Here is an 18,344-nt window from a genome sequence, read left to right as displayed (position 1 = left end):
TGGCTGTTTACGAAGAACTTTCACGTACTGCTTTGTCCCCACATGAGCCTTTTAAAGGGAGTACGATTATTCATATTTAACAGATTGATTATTTCATTCAGTAATATTTATTGAATGCCTTCTTTGTGCCAGGCACTGGCCTTGTTGCTTGGGAGATAGCAGTGAATAAAACGGACAGTCCCTGCTCTCATGAGTCGGACATTCTAGTAGGGAGAGATAAGCAATAGAAGAATAAACACATCAATGTGGTAAAGTGAAAACTAGCTGGGGAAGGGGTGGGTGTAAGAGAAGTCCAGGACCTAGAGCTGCTCTCCGATTTTAGGATAACACTAGTAAGATCCTTGTGGTTATTTACCTTTGAGTAGAGATCTGAAAGAGGAGAGTGATGCAGCTATGCGACTACCTATGAAAGAGCTTTCAGGGTGGAGAGGTCAGTGAGTGTAAAGACCTGAGGTATGTTTGGAGTGTTGAGGAAAAGCAGGGACTGCGGTATGGCTGAAGCCGAGTGAGTGAGGAGGGGGCAGTGCTGGGAGAGATTAGTCCGGAGGTGCAGGGACCACATCATATGTAAAGGGGGAGGTCCAAAAGGGCGCTTGGAATATTATTGTGAGTAAGGTGAGCAGCTCTTGGACGATTCAGAGCAGAAGAGTGACAGGATCTAATTTATTAACAAAGAATGTTTCTGGCCTCTGAATGGAGAAGCAATTGTATGACTCCAATTAGGAGCTGCCTAAAAGATACTGGGCCCTTGGGCTAGATTGGTAGTAGTAACAGGTAGGTTATGGATTTATATACAAAATAGAGCCAACACGTTTGTTGATGGGTGAGCACATCAAGGCTGAAGACAAACTAATGCAAGATAGCACAGCTGAGTAATGGCAGACCTAGAACCAAAGCCACATTTCTGGAACCCATGTTCCGTGTTCTTTCCACAGCTCTCCTTGCTTCCCTGCCAACAGGTCATAACCATTTATAATTGGGATGTTTGATGACAGTGGATCACTAAAGGGTTTGAAATCTCTTTAAGCTTATATTTTTAGCAATTACATATCCTTTATATAGAATATTTGAAAATTAAATCAAAATGATTACTATTATTGATTACAAGCCTAACCTTTTTCAAATACTTTGCATCCAATATTTCTGAGCCTCCTAGTGGGCCCTGCAAAGGAGATATTTTTATTCTTCAGGTTGTAGATGTGGCAAATGAGACTCAGAGATTACATTACTTACTTGATGGAGGACACAACCCAAGTGAATTTAGAGCCATAAATGGAACTGAAATGATTAATTCCGGAGCTGAAGTTTCTCTCCCTATATTGCATGTTTGCCCTTTGAGCTGACCAAAGACAACTTATGTCAGGACTAGTGGTTTTTGTTTGATAAAGAATTTTAGAATTTTTCTAGAATTCTGGAAGCTCCTGGAAGTCTGTATGCCACAATACTCTGCAGTTTCCATACCTATCCCAGAAGGCATCCTGGAGCAATGTTTAATTACTTGTCACCCAAACAGGAGGCCATAGTCTCATTTCTTCTTTTTGTAATGCTATGCAGACTCAGTTTACCATGGGGCAAATGGTATAAGAACTGAACAGCATGATGGGGTTTACTCTGAAATTTGTTAAATTCGAAGTAGGGTGTGAGAGTACAGGATGAGATCAAAGACACAATTCTTTTTAACGTTAAAAAACTTGTAAGAGCTACTCATCTTGATACTTCTTAAGAGATGCATTGTCCTACGGTGTTGTATCAAATTTCTATTGTTGCCATAACAAGTTACCACAAATTCAGTGGCTTAAGACAGTGCACATTTATTGTTTTACAATTCTGTAGGTTGGAAGGCCAATGCAAGTCTCCCTGGGCTTAGATCAAGGTGTCAGCGGTGCTGTGCTTCTTTCTGGAGGCTCTAGGAGAGAAACCCGTGCCTTGTTTTCTCCAGCTCCTAGAGGCTGCCCACATTCCTTGGTTCACGGCTCCCTTCCTCCAACTTCAAAACAGCAACGTTGCGTTTCTCCGACCATCCTTGCGTAGTCACATCTCTCTTTGGCTGGCCATAGCCAGGAAACGTTCTCTGGTTATAAGGAGCCTTATAATTCCTTTGGGCCCCCTTGGATAATCCAGGATAATCATCCAATCTCAAGGTCCTTGACCTTAATCACATCTGCAAAGTCCCTTCTGCCCCATAAGGTAAAATGTTCACACGTTGTAGAGATTAGACTGTGGCCATCTTTCAGGGGCTATTTTTCGGCCATGGGTAAAATGCCACCCAACAAAAATGTTTCAGTCATTCCAAGAGATATTTACTGACTGCCTCCTCTGTGATAGCTGCTCTTTAGGCACTAGGAACATAGTGCACAAGACATAGACAAGGTCTTGCCCCCATGGAGCTCACAGTTAAGTGTAAAGATGTATTTATTTCTCACTCCCAGAGGGAAAAATGATGTATAAGAATTAAAAAAAAAAAAAAAAAGGTTCTGAAGAACCTAGGGGCAGGACATGAATAAAATAGAGAACAGACTTGAGGACACGGTGAGGGGGAAGGGTAAGCTGGGACGAAGTGAGAAAGTGGCATGGACATATATACACTACCTAATGTAAAATAGCTAGCTAGTGGGAAGCAGCTGCATAGCACAGGGAGATCAGCTCGGTGCTTTGTGACCACCTAGAGGGGTGGGATAGGGAAGGTGGGAGGGAGGGAGATGCAAGAGGGGAGGGGATATGGTGATATATGTATACATATAGCTGATTCGCTTTGTTATACAGCAGTAGCTAACACACCATCGTAAAGCAATTATACTCCGATAAAGATGTTAAAAAAATCTTCTATTTTATTATGTAATATTCAATGTTTTCTATGACCTAAAACTTAGCATCGTCACTTTTTCTTTTTTTTTTTTTTTTTGGTTGCATTGGGTCTTCATTGTTGCCCGCGGGCTTTCTCTAGTTGCAGCACGCAGGGGCTACTCTTCATTGCAGTGCGTGGGCTTCTCATTGCGGTGGCTTCTCTTGTTGCATAGCGTGGGCTCTAGGCGTGTGGGCTTCAGTAGTTGTGGCGCACGGGCTTAGTTGGTCTGTGGCATGTGGGATCTTCCTGGGCCAGGGATCAAACTCCTGTCCCCTGCATTGGCAGGTGGATTCTTAACGACTGCACCACCAGGGAAGCCCATAAATGAAAAATTTTAACATTTGTGCCCCTTATTCAACATTCCTAGCTAATATGTTTCTCTTCCCACTTCTTGTTTGTAGTTTCAGAGCAGGCCACGTGCTTTGACACATGGCCAAATGCTGTGGGAATGGGGCTTCCCTGGTGGCGCAGTGGATAAGAATCCGCCTGCCAATGCAGGGGACATGGGTTCGAGCCCTGCTCTGGGAAGATCCGCACATGCTGCGGGGCAACTAAGCCCGTGTGCCACAACTACTGAGCACGTGTGTCACAACTACTGAAACCCGTGCACCTAGAGCCCATGCTCCACGACAAAGAGAAGCCACCACACTGAGAAGCCCTCACACCACAACAAATAAATAAATAAATAAAATTTTTTTTTTAAATGCTGTGGGTTGTGGTATTGACTGAAATACAGTCCCCCCGACCTGCTCACTGGCCATACTGGCGCTGATCTTGCAGGTTCTGAGCAGAGTTAATGAGATAACACATGTGCTGTATCCAACAGAGTTCACTGGCCCTTAATTAAAGCACCATAGGGACTTCCCTAGTGGTGCAGTGGTTAAGAACCCGCCTGCCAATTCAGGGGACAGGGTTCGAGCCCTGGTCCAGAAAGATCCCACAGGCAATGAAGCAACTAAGCCTGTGCGCCACAACTACTGAGCCTGTGCTCTAGAGCCTGTGAACCACAACTACTGAGCCCTTGTGCCACAAATACTGAACCCCGTGCGCCTAGAGCCCGTGCTCTGCAACAGGAGAAACCACCACAATGAGAAGCCTGTGCAGCGCAACAAAGAGTAGCTCCTGCATGCCGCAACTAGAGAAAGCCCGAGTGCAGCAACGACGACCCAACTCAGCCAAGATAAATAAATGAATAAATAAATTTAAAAAAATATAAAGTACCATAAATATTAGATTTTCTCACTTGCAAAAGATATTTCCAGAATTACACATGGATAAGCAGTGGGGTAAGATTTATTGCTGAAAAGGTAGAAAACCTGGTCTGTGCTCTCAAGAAGCGTTTAGTCCTCCTGGGAAAATGAAATATATGAGCTATTTATCTGAAGTGGTTAAATAGCAAAGCAGGGCAATTGAAATGAATGGTGTAGATGGGAAAATTGCCGAAGGGCAGAGAAGTGAAACAGGAAAAACATGTCAAGGGGGAAGATAGCAGTCAATATTGGTGGACTGGGGGGATCCAGCTGTGTTGATCATGTGGTTTACGCTGGGCAGTATCAGGACTTCAATGACAAGAGTAAGTGAGATTCAGTTCATAGTGGGACTTGAGTGCTAAACAGAAAATGTGGAATCTTTGTTGTGGATGTGGGTATGGAGAGGCAGACAGCTAGAGATCAACACATATTTTGGCAAAAAATACTTACTTGAAGGACGATTGAAATTGCAGAAGGGTCTGGAAAGAAAAAATCATGGTTGACGTTAAGAAATTCTAAAGAATTGGCTTCAGTGAACTCTTATTCACCCTAAACTGGTCTTAAAATATAAATACTGTGTGACACGTTTAATGAATAGTGTATAAATATTTTAGGTTCTATTTTTTATCACACTGACAGTCTTTAATCTCTTGTAGGAAATCCATTTTCTGGTGATGTCATCTCGCCCAGGGAAATCAGTTTTACCAATGTGCAACCGAATCACACTGCTGTGTACCAGTGTGAAGCCTCGAACGTCCATGGCACTATCCTTGCCAATGCCAACATCGATGTTGTAGGTAAGCACACTTGGGAGCAGACTGTTTGTCTGCTCTTCTCTACAGGAGAATGTTCACGGTCATACTCACAAGTAGATTGAATTCTTGGCACATAAAACGTTGGGAAAAATCAAAGTACCTTTCACCTTACATTTGAGCATGAGACCTCGTACTAAAAGTTATACTTCCAAAAATGTATTGCATTGGGAGACTTTCCAGTTCAAGAATATGAACTGTGATATTCAACTGTTTTCCCTTATTAATATGGCTGGGGTATAGAAAAAAATTTGCTTGTATTATATGAACATTTAAAACTGCATTTATATTGTTTTCCAATAGATGTCCGTCCATTGATACAAACTGCAGATGAAGAAAATTATGCCACGGTGGTGGGGTACAGTGCTTTCTTACACTGTGAGTTCTTTGCTTCACCCGAGGCAATTGTGTCCTGGTAAGCTGTTACACGGTTTTCTTAAGAGAATGTCAGTTGTAGATTGTGCCTTGTTTCTTCATCCATCACTTGACAAGCTGCACTGTGTCAAGTTATTACATGTAGCGAGCGCCTCTGAGAACTAAGGTAGCAAACTTACTTACCTACCTTTCCTGGCACTGTTGACTAGATTTGTAGCATTCTCTCACATGGGGAAATATGGAGAGCCATTTTTGCTCACAAAGGAAAGCAAAAAATTGAAGTGATTGCTAAGACAATTTTATAGGTAGTTTAGGTCTCCGTTACGGATATATCTAAGGTCATACATTACTGTTGTCGTTTTGGGTGTTATCTAATTGTTAAGTCTGCATTTCATTGCACGTGCCTATGTTTAAAACTTTGTCAACATGTGTTTTGAATTGAATTTCGATATATTAGTTGGTATAGTAACTTCAAACACACCATTGTATGAATCTACCATATTTGTTCCTTCACTAGAAAAACTTGGTTAAACTAGTCTTACATAATTTTCCCCAGGGCTCTGCAGGGCTGAGATTAGAATGAGGAGAGCAAGGCAAGGTCATCCAAGTATAGGGTCAGATTCTATCTTTATTTAAAATTTGGATATTTTGTTCATTGCGGACTCTTTTGCATTATTTTTGATTTTTAGAAATACCTCATTAAAATATTTCTCTTGATTATACTGAGATTTTTGTTTTGGCAACCCTTAAATTTTCTCTCTGAAGCAAGCGCCTCACTTGCCTTACCCTAGTGCCCGCCCTGTAAAATCTCGTGTGAACAGCAGCGAGACTTTGTCCTTTGCATCTTTTCTCTCCGGTAGCCTCTTACTGTGAAACGCATAGGGAGAATCAAGTTGTGGCAGCAAATGCTTAGAAAATGGATGAATGTAGGAGAAAATGACTCTGGGTGATGAGGGTCAATGTTATCCATGTCCACAGGACAGGAAAGACTTCCTGGCTTATAATATTTCTGAGTGACCAACGTTCCTCTAGGACAGAAGGAGGTTCAGAATGTTCATTATCTCGTTCAATTACCAGCTTTCCCATTTAGTACCCTGAAGCAATGACTAACTAGAGGGTTCACCATCAATAAGGCAGAAAGTATTTATTAAACTCTGAGGACAGATGTAAAGTGGTACTGAGCACTGTTGTAAATACAGCAGAAGCATAGAGCTCAGACACAGATTTCCTCCAGTCACAGTCTATTTGGGCAGGTAAGATGTATACCTATCGCCTATTGTGGAAAAATTGTGAACTCTAATGGAACATTTCATAAGGTCTGCTAAGCTCCTGAAGAAGGGATAAGACTGAATGACATCAGCCGCCAGTTTGCCAAAGAGTATAGGATTCTATCAAACCCACATTGATTTATACTTTCTATAGGCAGAAGGTGGAAGAAGCAAAACCCCTTGAAGGCGGACGGTATCATTTCCATGAGAATGGCACGTTACAGATCAGCGAGACCACAGAAGAAGATGCTGGGTCCTACTCTTGTTGGGTAGAAAACGCTAAAGGAAAAACAGCAGTCACAGCCAATTTGGATATTAGAAGTAATTTTATTTTGTTTTTACTTTGCATGAATTGTCACATGGCTTCAGTTTTTCATTTTCCCAAGTGACACAATATGATTTAAGTTCGGGCATCTGTTAAATTTATTTAGACTGTTTCAAAACTCCTAGATTGGGTTCATCTAAACGACCCTCACAAGAATTATGGGATATGTCGATGATGTGTCCATGGCTTTATACAATTGTAAGAGGGAACTAGGTGTTCTTGGTGAGGGATGACCAGCAATATTTGAAAGTCCTCTATTTTGGTGTATTCCTGTAACTCTATTTTATTTCAATAACCAGCTCAATGTAATGTCACCAGTATTCAACTCTTTGAACTAAAAATTTCACAAATAAACTCATAAAGGATCAGTTTCGTAAAGACTCCGGCATGACAAAGTGAGCAGAGTTTTGTCCTCTTTTTGAGTCATAAACAGCTCTGTATATTTTCTCTTGTTCAAGCAGCCTGTTTCATTTGTAATTGTTCCCCATAGTTAAGTATGTGCCAAGATATGTCAGTGTCCCAAAGAGGGGCATCTCAGCACCTAGATTCAGGCTTACTGAAACCCAGATCCACAGGCATCAGCAGTATTTTGATTTTAAAATTGCTCAGAGAACCCTTTTCAGGGAAACACAAAGAATAGAAAGATTCTATAGTAAATGGAGGGAGGGTTTGTGTTTCCTGTGACAGGTTACTGTCATGGCCTGCTACTACCTCTGCTTAGATAACAGGTACGTATTTGTTTAATCATCTGTTTTCACTGCTACCTTAACATTTGTCTCTCTCTCTGCACACACACGCACACCCTTCTTTCCTTCTTTTATTCTTCCATCGTATTTTTTTCTATATCCTAAGTTACCCAACATGCCAGCCCCATGGACTATATTTTTAAGGCACACTAATATTCATTGATGCTTACTTATAGTGGATGTCTCTCTGCATTTTCAAGTGGTATGTGCAATTTTTAAAATGCTCTTATAACATTAATGAAGATGATTCTTTTTATACTTTGTGAAACCAACCTAGATCAAAGATAAGCAACTCCGCCAGGTGAAAGATAAGGAGAGTGAAGTCTGGAATCCAAATGAACCTTCACATTCCTATTGCCCAACACAGTGCTTGGCCCAAAGTGGACCTCAAAACTGCTAGTGGCCAGAGAGAAGGCCACGTTCATAAACTTTTGGTCTGTTCTCATGTCCATTGTATATGTAAGGGTTATATAGGAATCGTATCCATGAGAATTAAGGGCATCCTTTTCACATATGAAAAAGGAATGTCAGGAATGGAATTGAATAAGAGGCTATGCAGCATGAGCTTTGGTGTCTTCCAGCCTTGAGTGCAAATCACAGCTCAGTCCCTTACTAGTTAGAAAATATTAGTGTCCTTACTTAATTTCATTTTAGCCTTAAGTTATCTTCTCGGTAAGGTAGAGATATTAATATTCATAGAATTGTTGTAAAATGTCACAATGAATGTAACTTCTTCACAGAGTCTAGTTAAATGAAATAAGTGCTTATTAAATGGTATCTATTAGTATCAATGGATTCCTTTAAATTTAGAATTAGGATGTTTAGTAATTCACTTGAAATTTATTCAATTTGATAACCTCGTCAGATTTCATGCTTGGAATATCAAAAACTCAATTTTACTAACACCTCAATTTTTTTTTTTTTTTTTTTTTTTTTTTTACCAGTCTTTACTTATTTATTCTCAAAGGAAGTTACACTAATACATGTAAGGTAGATATATATATCTCTATATGTATATATGTACACATATCTATATATAGATATGTATATGTATCTTCCCAAGTGATATTGACTGTATAACATTTGATGTTAATCAACTAACTCTTTAAGAATTAATCAAAACGCTCAATTTCCTCACATATAAAAGCATATCAGTGTTTACTAACCATGAGCTTAAGGCTCAATACTTAATTACATTATAATTAATGAAATAATCTTTTATTATAAAGAAGAAATAGTTTGGTATAGTCTGGGAACATAAAGGCTAATTTTCATATTAAATACTTTATATATATACATACCTTTGTGTGTGTATATAAATATGCACACCATACATATACATGTATATATAATTGTGGTAAGAACATTTAACATGAGAGCTGCTCTCAACACATTTTTTTTTTTTTTTTTTTTTTTTTTTATCATTTAAAGCTTGTGTTTCCTTATTTATTTTCATTTTGGATGATCTGTCCATTGGTGAAAGTGGGGTGTTAAAGTCCCCTACTATGAATGTGTTACTGTCGATTTCCCCTTTTATGGTTGTCAGTATTTGCCTTATGTATTGAGGTGCACCTATGTTGGGTGTATAAATATTTACAATTGTTATATCTTCCTCTTGGATCGATCCCTTGATCATTATGTAGTGTCCTTCTTTGTCTCTTCTAATAGTCTTTGTTTTAAAGTCTATTTTGTCTGATATGAGAATTGCTACTCCAGCTTTCTTTTGGTTTCCATTTGCATGAAATACCTTTTTCCATCCCCTTACTTTCAGTCTGTATGTGTCTCTAGGTCTGAGGTGGGTCTCTTGTAGACAGCAAATATATGGGTCTTGTTTTTGTATCCATTCAGCCAATCTGTGTCTTTTGGTGGGAGCATTTAGTCCATTTACATTTAAGGTAATTATCGATATGTGTGTTCCCATTCCCATTTTCTTAATTGTTTTGGGTTTGTTATTGTAGGTCTTTTCCTTCTTTTGTGTTTCTTGCCTAGAGAAGTTCCTTTAGCAGTTGTTGTAGAGCTGGTTTGGTGGTGCTGAACTCTCTCAGCTTTTGCTTGTCTGTAAAGGTTTTAATTTCTCCATCAAATCTGAATGAGATCCTTGCTGGGTAGAGTAATCTTGGTTGCAGGTTTTTCTCCTTCAACACTTTCAATATGTCCTGCCACTCCCTTCTGGCTTGCAGAGTTTCTGCTGAAAGATCAGCTGTTAACCTTATGGGGATTCCTTTGTGTGTTATTTGTTGTTTTTCCCTTGCTGCTTTTAATATGTTTTCTTTGTATTTAATTTTTGACAGTTTGATTAATATGTGTCTTGGCGTATTTCTCCTTGGATTTATCCTGTATGGGACTCTCTGTGCTTCCTGGACTTGATTAACTATTTCCTTTCCCATATTAGGGAAGTTTTCAACTATAATCTCTTCAAATATTTTCTCAGTCCCTTTCTTTTTCTCTTCTTCTTCTGGAACCCCTATAATTCGAATGTTGGTACGTTTAATGTTGTCCCAGAGGTCTCTGAGACTGTCCTCAGTTCTTTTCATTCTTTTTTCTTTATTCTGCTCTGCAGTAGTTATTTCCACTATTTTATCTTCCAGGTCACTTATCCGTTCTTCTGCCTCAGTTATTCTGCTATTGATCCCATCTAGAGTACTTTTAATTTCATTTATTGTGTTGTTCATCGTTGCTTGTTTCATCTTTGGTTCTTCTAGGTCCTTGTTAACTGATTCTTGCATTTTGTCCATTCTATTGTCCATTCTATCTCCAAGATTTCGGATCAACTTTACTATCATTATTCTGAATTCTTTTTCAGGTAGACTGCCTATTTCCTCTTCATTTGTTAGGTCTGATGGGTTTTTATCTCGCTCCTTCATCTGCGGTGTGTTTTTCTGTCTTTTCATTTTGCTTATCTTACTGTGTTTGGGGTCTCCTTTTTTGCAGGCTGAAGGTTCGTAGTTCCTGTTGTTTTTTGTGTCTGTCCCCAGTGGCTAAGGTTGGTTCAGTGGGTTGTGTAGGCTTCCTGGTGGAGGGTACTAGTGCCTGTGTTCTGGTGGATGAGGCTAGATCTTGTCTTTCTGGTGGGCAGGTCCACGTCTGGTGGTGTGTTTTGGGGTGTCTGTAGACTTATTATGATTTTGGGCAGCCTCTCTGCTAATGGGTGGGGTTGTGTTCCTGTCTTGCTAGTTGTTTGGCATAGGGTGTCCAGCACTGTAGCTTGCTGGTCGTTGAGTGAAGCTGGGTGCTGGCGTTGAGATGGAGATCTCTCGGAGATTTTTGCTGTTTGATATTATGTGCAGCTGGGAGGTCTCTTGTGGACCAGTGTCCTGAAGTTGGCTCTCCCACCTCAGAGGCACAGCACTGACTCCTGGCTGCAGCACCAAGCGCCTTTCATCCACAGGGCTCCTTAATTTGGGATGATTCGTTGTCTATTCAGGTATTCCACAGATGCAGGGTATATCAAGTTGATTGTGGAGCTTTAATCCGCTGCTTCTGAGGCTGCTGGGAGAGATTTCCCTTTCTCTTCTTTGTTCTCACAGTTCCCAGGGGCTCAGCTTTGGATTTAGCCCCGCCTGTGCGTGTAGGTCGCCGGAGGGCGTCTGTTCTTTGCTCAGACAGGACGGGGTTAAAGGAGCCGCTGATTCGGAGGCTCTGGCTCACTCAGGCCCGGGGGTAGGGAGGGGCACGGAGTGTGGGGTGGGCCTGCGGCGGCAGAGGCCGGCGAGACGTTGCAGCCCGAGGCGCGCCCGTGCGTTACCCCGGGGGAGCCGTCCCCGGATCCCGGGACCCCGGCAGCGGCGGGCTGCACAGGCTCCCCGGAGGGGCGCGCGGCCAGTGACCCGTGTTCGCACACAGGCCTCCCGGTGGCGGCAGCAGCGGCCCCAGCGTCCCATGTCTGTCTCTGGGCTCCGCACTTTTAGCCGCGGCTCGCGCCCGTCCCTGGAGCTCCCCCAAGCAGCGCTCCCAATCCCCTCTCCTCGTGCACCAGGAAACAAAGAGGGACATAAAAGTCTCCCGCCTCCTCGGCAGTTCCAGACCTCCCCCCGGACCCTCTCCCGGCCAGCCGCGGCGCACCAACGCCCCGCAGGCTGTGTCCACGCCGCCAACCTCAGTCCTCTCCCGGCGCTCCGACAAAAGCCGGAGCCTCAGCTCCCAGTCCCGCCCCCCCCGGCGGGCGAGCAGACAAGCCTCTCGGCTGGCGAGTTCCGGTCGGCCCGAACTTCTGCGCTGGAATCTGTCCGCTTTGCCCTCCGCACCCCTGTTGCTGTGGTCTCCTCCGCGGCTCCCAAGCTCCCCCACTCCGCCTCCCGAAGTCTCCACCCGCGAAGGGGCTTCCTAGTGTGTGGACACTTTTCCTCCTTCACAGCTCTCTCCCGCTGGTGCAGGACCCGTCCCTGTCCTTTTGTCTCTGTTTAGTTTTTTCTTTTGCCCTACCCAGGTACGTGGGGGGTTTCTTGCCTTTTGGGAGGTCTGAGGTCTTCTGCCAGCGTTCAGTAGATGCTCTGTAGGAGTTGTTCCACGCGTAGATGTATTTCTGGTGTATCTGTGGGGAGGAACGTGATCTCCGCGTCTTACTCTTCCGCCATCTTCCCGGAAGTCTAACACCTCAATTTTTAATCAGTTTCTTGACTAACATATAGATAGCAAATATTAGAACATGATTGTGGAGTTGGAGGTCAGCTCATGAGATTTAGCTTCTGAGAGGATTACCAAGTGCCACATTGGGGTAAAGTATATCTGCCTTTAATATGGTCCTTAAGAGTAAGGATTATATGTTTTGAAACAATTATAAAGAAACAGACATTTTCCAAGACAGCCACGGTACCAACGTTTGAGCTTTATATTGTTTTGTTTTGTTTTCTAACCTCTTTATTGGAGTATAATTGCTTTACAATGTTGTGTTAGTTTCTGCTGTATAACAAAGTGAATCAGCTACATGTATACATATATCCCCATATCCCTTCCCTCTTGCATCTCCCTCCCATCCCTCTAGGTGGTCACAAAGCACCAAGCTCATCTCCCTGTGCTTTGCACCTGCTTCCCACTAGCTATCTATTTTACATTTGGTAGTGTATATATGGCAGTGCTAGTCTCTCACTTTGTCCCAGATTACCCTTCCCCCTCCCCGTGTCCTCAGGTCCCTTCTCTACGTCTGCATCTTTATTCCTGTCCTGCCCCTACGTTCATGAGATCCATTTTTTTTCTTTCAATTCTGTATATATGGGTTAGCATACAGTATTTGTCTTTCTCTTTCTGACTTACTTCACTCTGTATGACCATCCCTAGGTCCGTCCACCCCACTACAAATAACTCAATTTTGTTTCTTTTTATGGCTAAGTAATATTCCATTGTATATATGTGCCACATCTTCTTTATCCATTCATCTGTCGATGGACACATAGGTTGCTTCCATGTCTTGACTATTGTAAATAGAGCTGCAATGAAGATTGTGGTACATGAATCTTATTGAATTATGGTTTCTGCAGTGTATATGCCTAGTAGTGAGATTGCTGGGTCGTATGGTAGTTCTATTTTTAGCTTTTTGAGTAACCTCCATACTGTCCTACATAGTGGCTGTATCAATTTAGATTCCCACCAACAGTGCAAGAGGGTTCCCTTTTCTCCACACCCTCTCCAGCATTTACTGTTTGTAGATTCTTTGATGATGGCCATTCTGAGTGGTGTGAGGTGATACCTCATTGTAGTTTTGATTTGCATTTCCCTAATGATTAGTGATGTTGAGCATCCTTTCATGTGTTTGTTGACAATCTGTATATCTTCTTTGGAGAACTGTCTATTTAGGTCTTCTGCCCATTTTTGGATTGGGTTGTTTGGTTTTTTGATATTGAGCTGCATGAGCTGCTTGTATATTTTGGAGATTAATCCTTTGTATGTTGCTTCATTGGCAAATATTTTCTCCCATTCTGAGGGTTCTCTTTTCGTCTTGTTTATGGTTTTCTTTGCTGTGCAAGAGCTTTTAAATTTCATTAGGTCCCATTTGTTTATTTTTGTTTTTATTTCCATTTCTCTCGGAGGTGGGTCATAACGGATTTTGCTGTGATTTATGTCATGGAGTGTTCTGCCTATGTTTTCCTCTAAGAGTTTCATAGTGTCTGGCCTTACATTTAGGTCTTTAATACATTTTGAGTTTATTTTGTGTTTGGTGTTGGGAAGTGTTCTAGTTTCATTCTTTTACATGTAGCTGTCCAGTTTTCCCAGCACCATTTATTGAAGAGGCTGTCTTTTCTCCGTTGTATATTCTTGCCTCCTTTGTCAAAAATAAGGTGACCATGTGTGCGTAGGTTTATCTCTGGGCTTTCTATCCTGTTGCATTGATCTATATTTCTGTTTTTGTGCTAGTACCATATGGTCTTGATTACTGTAGCTTTGTAGTATAGTTTGAAGTTGGAGAGCTTGATTCCTCCAGCTCCATTTTTCTTTCTCAAGATTGCTTTGGCTATTCGGGGTCTTTTGTGTTTCCATACAAATTGTAAAATTTTTTGTTCTAGTTCTGTGAAAAATGCCATTGGTAGTTTGATAGGGATTGCATTGAATCTGTAGATTGCTTTGGGTAGTATAGTCATTTTCACAATGTTGATTCTTCCAATCCAAGAACGTGGTATATCTCTCCATCTGTTTGTATCGTCTTTAATTTCTTTCATCAATGTCTTATAGTTTTCTGCATACAAGTCTTTTGTCTCCTTAGGTATGTTTATTCCTAGGTATTTTATTTTTATTCCTAGGTATTTTATTCATATTATTGATATTACTAATTTACTTTCCAAATATGACTCACTGTAACTCATTCAACAAATACGTATTGAGTACCTACTGTACGCAGGCTCCCTTCTGGGCTCTGGAGTTACTTGAATGAAACAAAACAAGCAAAGCCTCCACGTTCATGGTGCTTATGTTCGCGTTCCACACTTTCATGTTGTTAGTTCATCTATGCATGGGCTTCACCATTTAACCTCAGATTTGAGTTAATAATAAACAAGGTAATAGAAAATTAATTGATTTCCTCTTTATGGTATTTTGATCACATGTCCAGAAGCACCAGACAATTTATATTATTTTCAATATCCCGAGGCATTTGCTTGCTTAGACTCTTGGGAAATTGCTATTAATATAATACTTCTACCCAGGTGCCCTGGATTGGAAGGAATGAAAATAGTAATGACATATGATGTTAGGAAATAACAGTGTGACAAACATTGCATGAGGATTTGACTATCAGTGTTGACCAATTTGGTTGATTAAATTGCAGGCACTTGAGAGCAAAGTAAGCTGTGTTCTATAGCTCTAACTAGTATCTTTATTTTGTAAAAACAGATGCTACAAAACTTAGAGTTTCTCCTAAGAATCCTCGTGTCCCCAGATCACACACACTTGAATTACATTGTGAGAGCAAATGTGACTCACATTTGAAATACAGTTTAAAATTATCCTGGAGTAAAGATGGAGAAGCCTTTGAAATTAATGGCACAGAGGATGGCAGGTATGTAAACTATTTTTTTTAATCTTTATTGGAGTATAATTGCTTTACAGTGTTGTGTTAGTTTCTGCTGTACAACAAAGTGAATCAGCTAAATGTATACATTTATCCCCATATCCCCTCCCTCTTGAGCCTACCTCCAACCCCCAATCCCCCCCCTCTAGGTCATTACAAAACCTTGAGTTGATCTCCCTGTGCTATGCAGCAGCTTCCCACTAGATACCTATTTTACATTTGGTACTATATATATGTCATTGCTACTCTCTCACTTCGTCCCAGCTTCCCCTTCTCCCCCTGTGTCCTCAAGTCCGTTCTTTATGACTTCATCTTTACTCCTGCCCTACCGCTAAGTTCATCAGTACCATTTTTTTAGACTCCGTATATATGCCTTAGCATACGGTATTTGTTTTTCTCTTTCTGACTTACTTCACTCTGTGTGACAGACTCTAGGTCCATCCACCTCACTTCAAATAACTCAATTTAGTTGCTTTTTACGGCTGAGTAATATTCCATTGTATATATGTGCCACATCTTCTTTATCCATTCATCTGTCGATGGACACGTAGGCTGCTTCCATGTCCTGGCTATTGTATATAGTGCCACAGTGAACATTGTGGTACATGTCTCTTTTTGAATTATGGTTTTCTCAGGGTATATGCCCAGTAGTGGGATTGCTGGGTCATATGGTAGTTCTACTTTTAGTTTTTTAAGGAACCTCCATACTGTTCTCCATAGTGGCTGTATCAGTTTACATTCCCACCAACAGTGCAAGAGGGTTCCCTTTTCTCCACACCCTCTCCAGCATTTATTGTTTGTAGATTCTTTGATGATGGCCATTCTGACCGATGTGAGGTGATACCTCATTGTGGTTTTGATTTGCATTTCTCTAATGATTAGTGATGTTGAGCATCCTTTCATGTGTTTGTTGGAAATTGGTATGTCTTTAAAGAAAATTACAGGCCAGTATCACTGATGAACATAGATGCAAAACTCCTCAACAAAATACTAGCAAACAGAATCCAACAACACATTAAAAGGATCATACACCATGATCAGGTGGGGTTTATCCCAGGAATGCAAGGATTCTTCAATATACACAAAGCAATCAATGTGATACACCATATTAACAAATTGAAGGATAAATACCATATGATAATCTCAATAGATGCAGAAAAATAATTTAACGAAACACAACACCTATTTATGGTAAACTATTATAGTATCTCATAATATTTGCTTGGGATTAAACCTTGCATTTGAAAGAAAAATAGTTGTAAAAGTATACACACTGAATTAAAATATAAAAACTGCTTATGACATTTCGGTCTTTAAGGCAGTATTTAAAAGGTCAAACAGTGTACTTGTTTCACTTCCACACGTTTCTCTCCTCATTTTTGCGACCGATTTTTCATGTAACGTGTACCATCCTGTGAGTGCAGGCAACAGAAACAGCTCCTGTTATTTGAGGAATATTTATTGCATGGGCTTGGGTGCTCACAAAACCGTTGGAAAGAGTGGAGGAGATAGGTCTGTGGGTGCTGCTTACTAAGCTTTTGGGTTCTCGGTGATGTGGCATTGCAGCTGCAATTCACATGTCTGGAAATTGCTGCTGTCTTCACTGCCCCCCCTCACCCCACTGGTTCTCCTGGTGAGTCCAGCACTGCCAGCTCTTATATCTGCCAGAGTCACTGTCAGCTCACAAGGCCCCAGAGGAGCTGGTGCCCATTTCTCTTCTACCTCCCAATCTCATAGGAATTTATCTCATGGGTAGAAGCTAAATCATATCTCAGATCCTTCCCATTGGTAATTATTGACAAGTATATTTTTGAGCCTTCCAGCTTCTTTGTAAAGGATATGTAAAAGTGTAGAAGAGAGAATGTAGAGTAAGTGTGACTAGACGCTGACTAGCACTATATTTAAACACTGTTAAGTGTATCAAAGGAAGAGAAAACAGTCAATATTTCATGAATGTGTGTGCTGTCTTTTGGAAGCAGAGGACATTCCCCTTCCTTTTGCATTGTTGCTGAGTTAGGGGTTAAAACTTGACCATCCTTGTTCCAAATCTCACCCGCCATCTTGTTATTCATCATTCTGAAAAACTAAATCTGAAGATCTTTAGACAGGACTTGCATTCCTTAGGCGAGATGGTGGCAGTGTCATCATTAAGAGCATGGCCACTGGAACCCAGGGGCTTGGGATTGAATCCCAACTTTGTCACTTATTGGGTCTGTGACCTTAGACCAGCTGCCTAACTTTTCTGTGCCTTAGTTTTATATTCTATAACATAGTTTAGTTCAAAAAAATGGTTTAAGGTCACTTCATCATAGGGTTATTAGGAGTTAACACCAAGCACTTAGAATATACTCAGTACTCAGTCCAGTTTAGCTGTGATGATTCATTCTCCTCATTTCTCTGGTAGTCTTGTCTCATTTCTCTTACCTGCTTGGTTTTTTTTGGTATTTGTGGGTGTGTGTGCCGCTTCTATATAAAGGCATTGATTGGTTTCACCCTGGGTACTTAATTTATTCCATCTCATCCCTCCTCTGTATTTTATGTTTGTGGAAAGGCAGCATATGTACTGCAACCAGTTGTAAGTGACACAAAAGGAGAATAATTGTTGCTACCTAACAGGCTACACGTTGCAACAGAGATCTTCAGCCTTTGGTTAGGTGTGAGTTGATTTGTCAACTGCTCAGATCCCCCCCCAGATTCTGTTTTGTCAACCGTGTAGTTATTTGGGGTCTTCCGTATAACCTCTGGGTTACAGCCAAGAAGGGAATCTGACTCATGCCTGGTTGGTAATGTGACGTGCATATTTAGGCCCTGAATCCAGACTCTCCAACCAGCCTCTTTGTGTGACTCAGTTTTATAGCTTCTGCAGGACGCTGGGGCTGAACCCAATTGAGCCTCTGGCTCTCTGAGTCACCTAAGTAATGCAGACATTCTTCTAGTTTTCCTTAAGACAGAAGTGATATTTGGGGTGGGCTGGGCTGGGAAGGACTGTTGCAGGCTGGTCTTGACTAGAGCCAGGAGCAGACATGGAATTGTAGCAGGGAGTTGAGATCACAGGTATCTGCTAAACTTCTGTAGAACCACTAGTAAGCTCCCATTTCTCACCTTCTGCCGGGACACCTTCTCCTTATCACTAGGCTGGGAACCAGAAGCTTTTACCTAGAAAGTGCTTAAATTTCTGACCCAAAGGCACATAGAGGAAAATGAGAAGTAAAATACCTTCTCTCC

At 41.3% G+C, this 18,344-nt stretch overlaps 1 protein-coding gene across 7 annotated transcripts in view; it reads left to right on the top strand.

Moving 5' to 3' along the window:
• CHL1 (cell adhesion molecule L1 like) overlaps nucleotides 1-18,344 on the top strand; it is an 88,341-nt gene that overhangs the window by 39,034 nt on the left and 30,963 nt on the right. For all 7 annotated transcript variants that reach the window (XM_004274766.3, XM_033437181.2, XM_004274767.4 and 4 more), the window contains 4 exons: nucleotides 4,752-4,892; nucleotides 5,211-5,322; nucleotides 6,705-6,871; nucleotides 14,942-15,107. In XM_004274766.3, coding sequence (XP_004274814.1) covers nucleotides 4,752-4,892; nucleotides 5,211-5,322; nucleotides 6,705-6,871; nucleotides 14,942-15,107 — 586 coding nt within the window. The remainder of the gene's footprint in view (nucleotides 1-4,751; nucleotides 4,893-5,210; nucleotides 5,323-6,704; nucleotides 6,872-14,941; nucleotides 15,108-18,344) is intronic.

This window comes from Orcinus orca, chromosome 10, assembly GCF_937001465.1.
Source record: "Orcinus orca chromosome 10, mOrcOrc1.1, whole genome shotgun sequence".
Lineage (NCBI taxonomy): Eukaryota > Metazoa > Chordata > Mammalia > Artiodactyla > Delphinidae > Orcinus > Orcinus orca.
The sequence above is the reverse complement of the archived record's forward strand: the minus strand, read 5'-3'. Positions and strand labels throughout refer to the sequence as shown.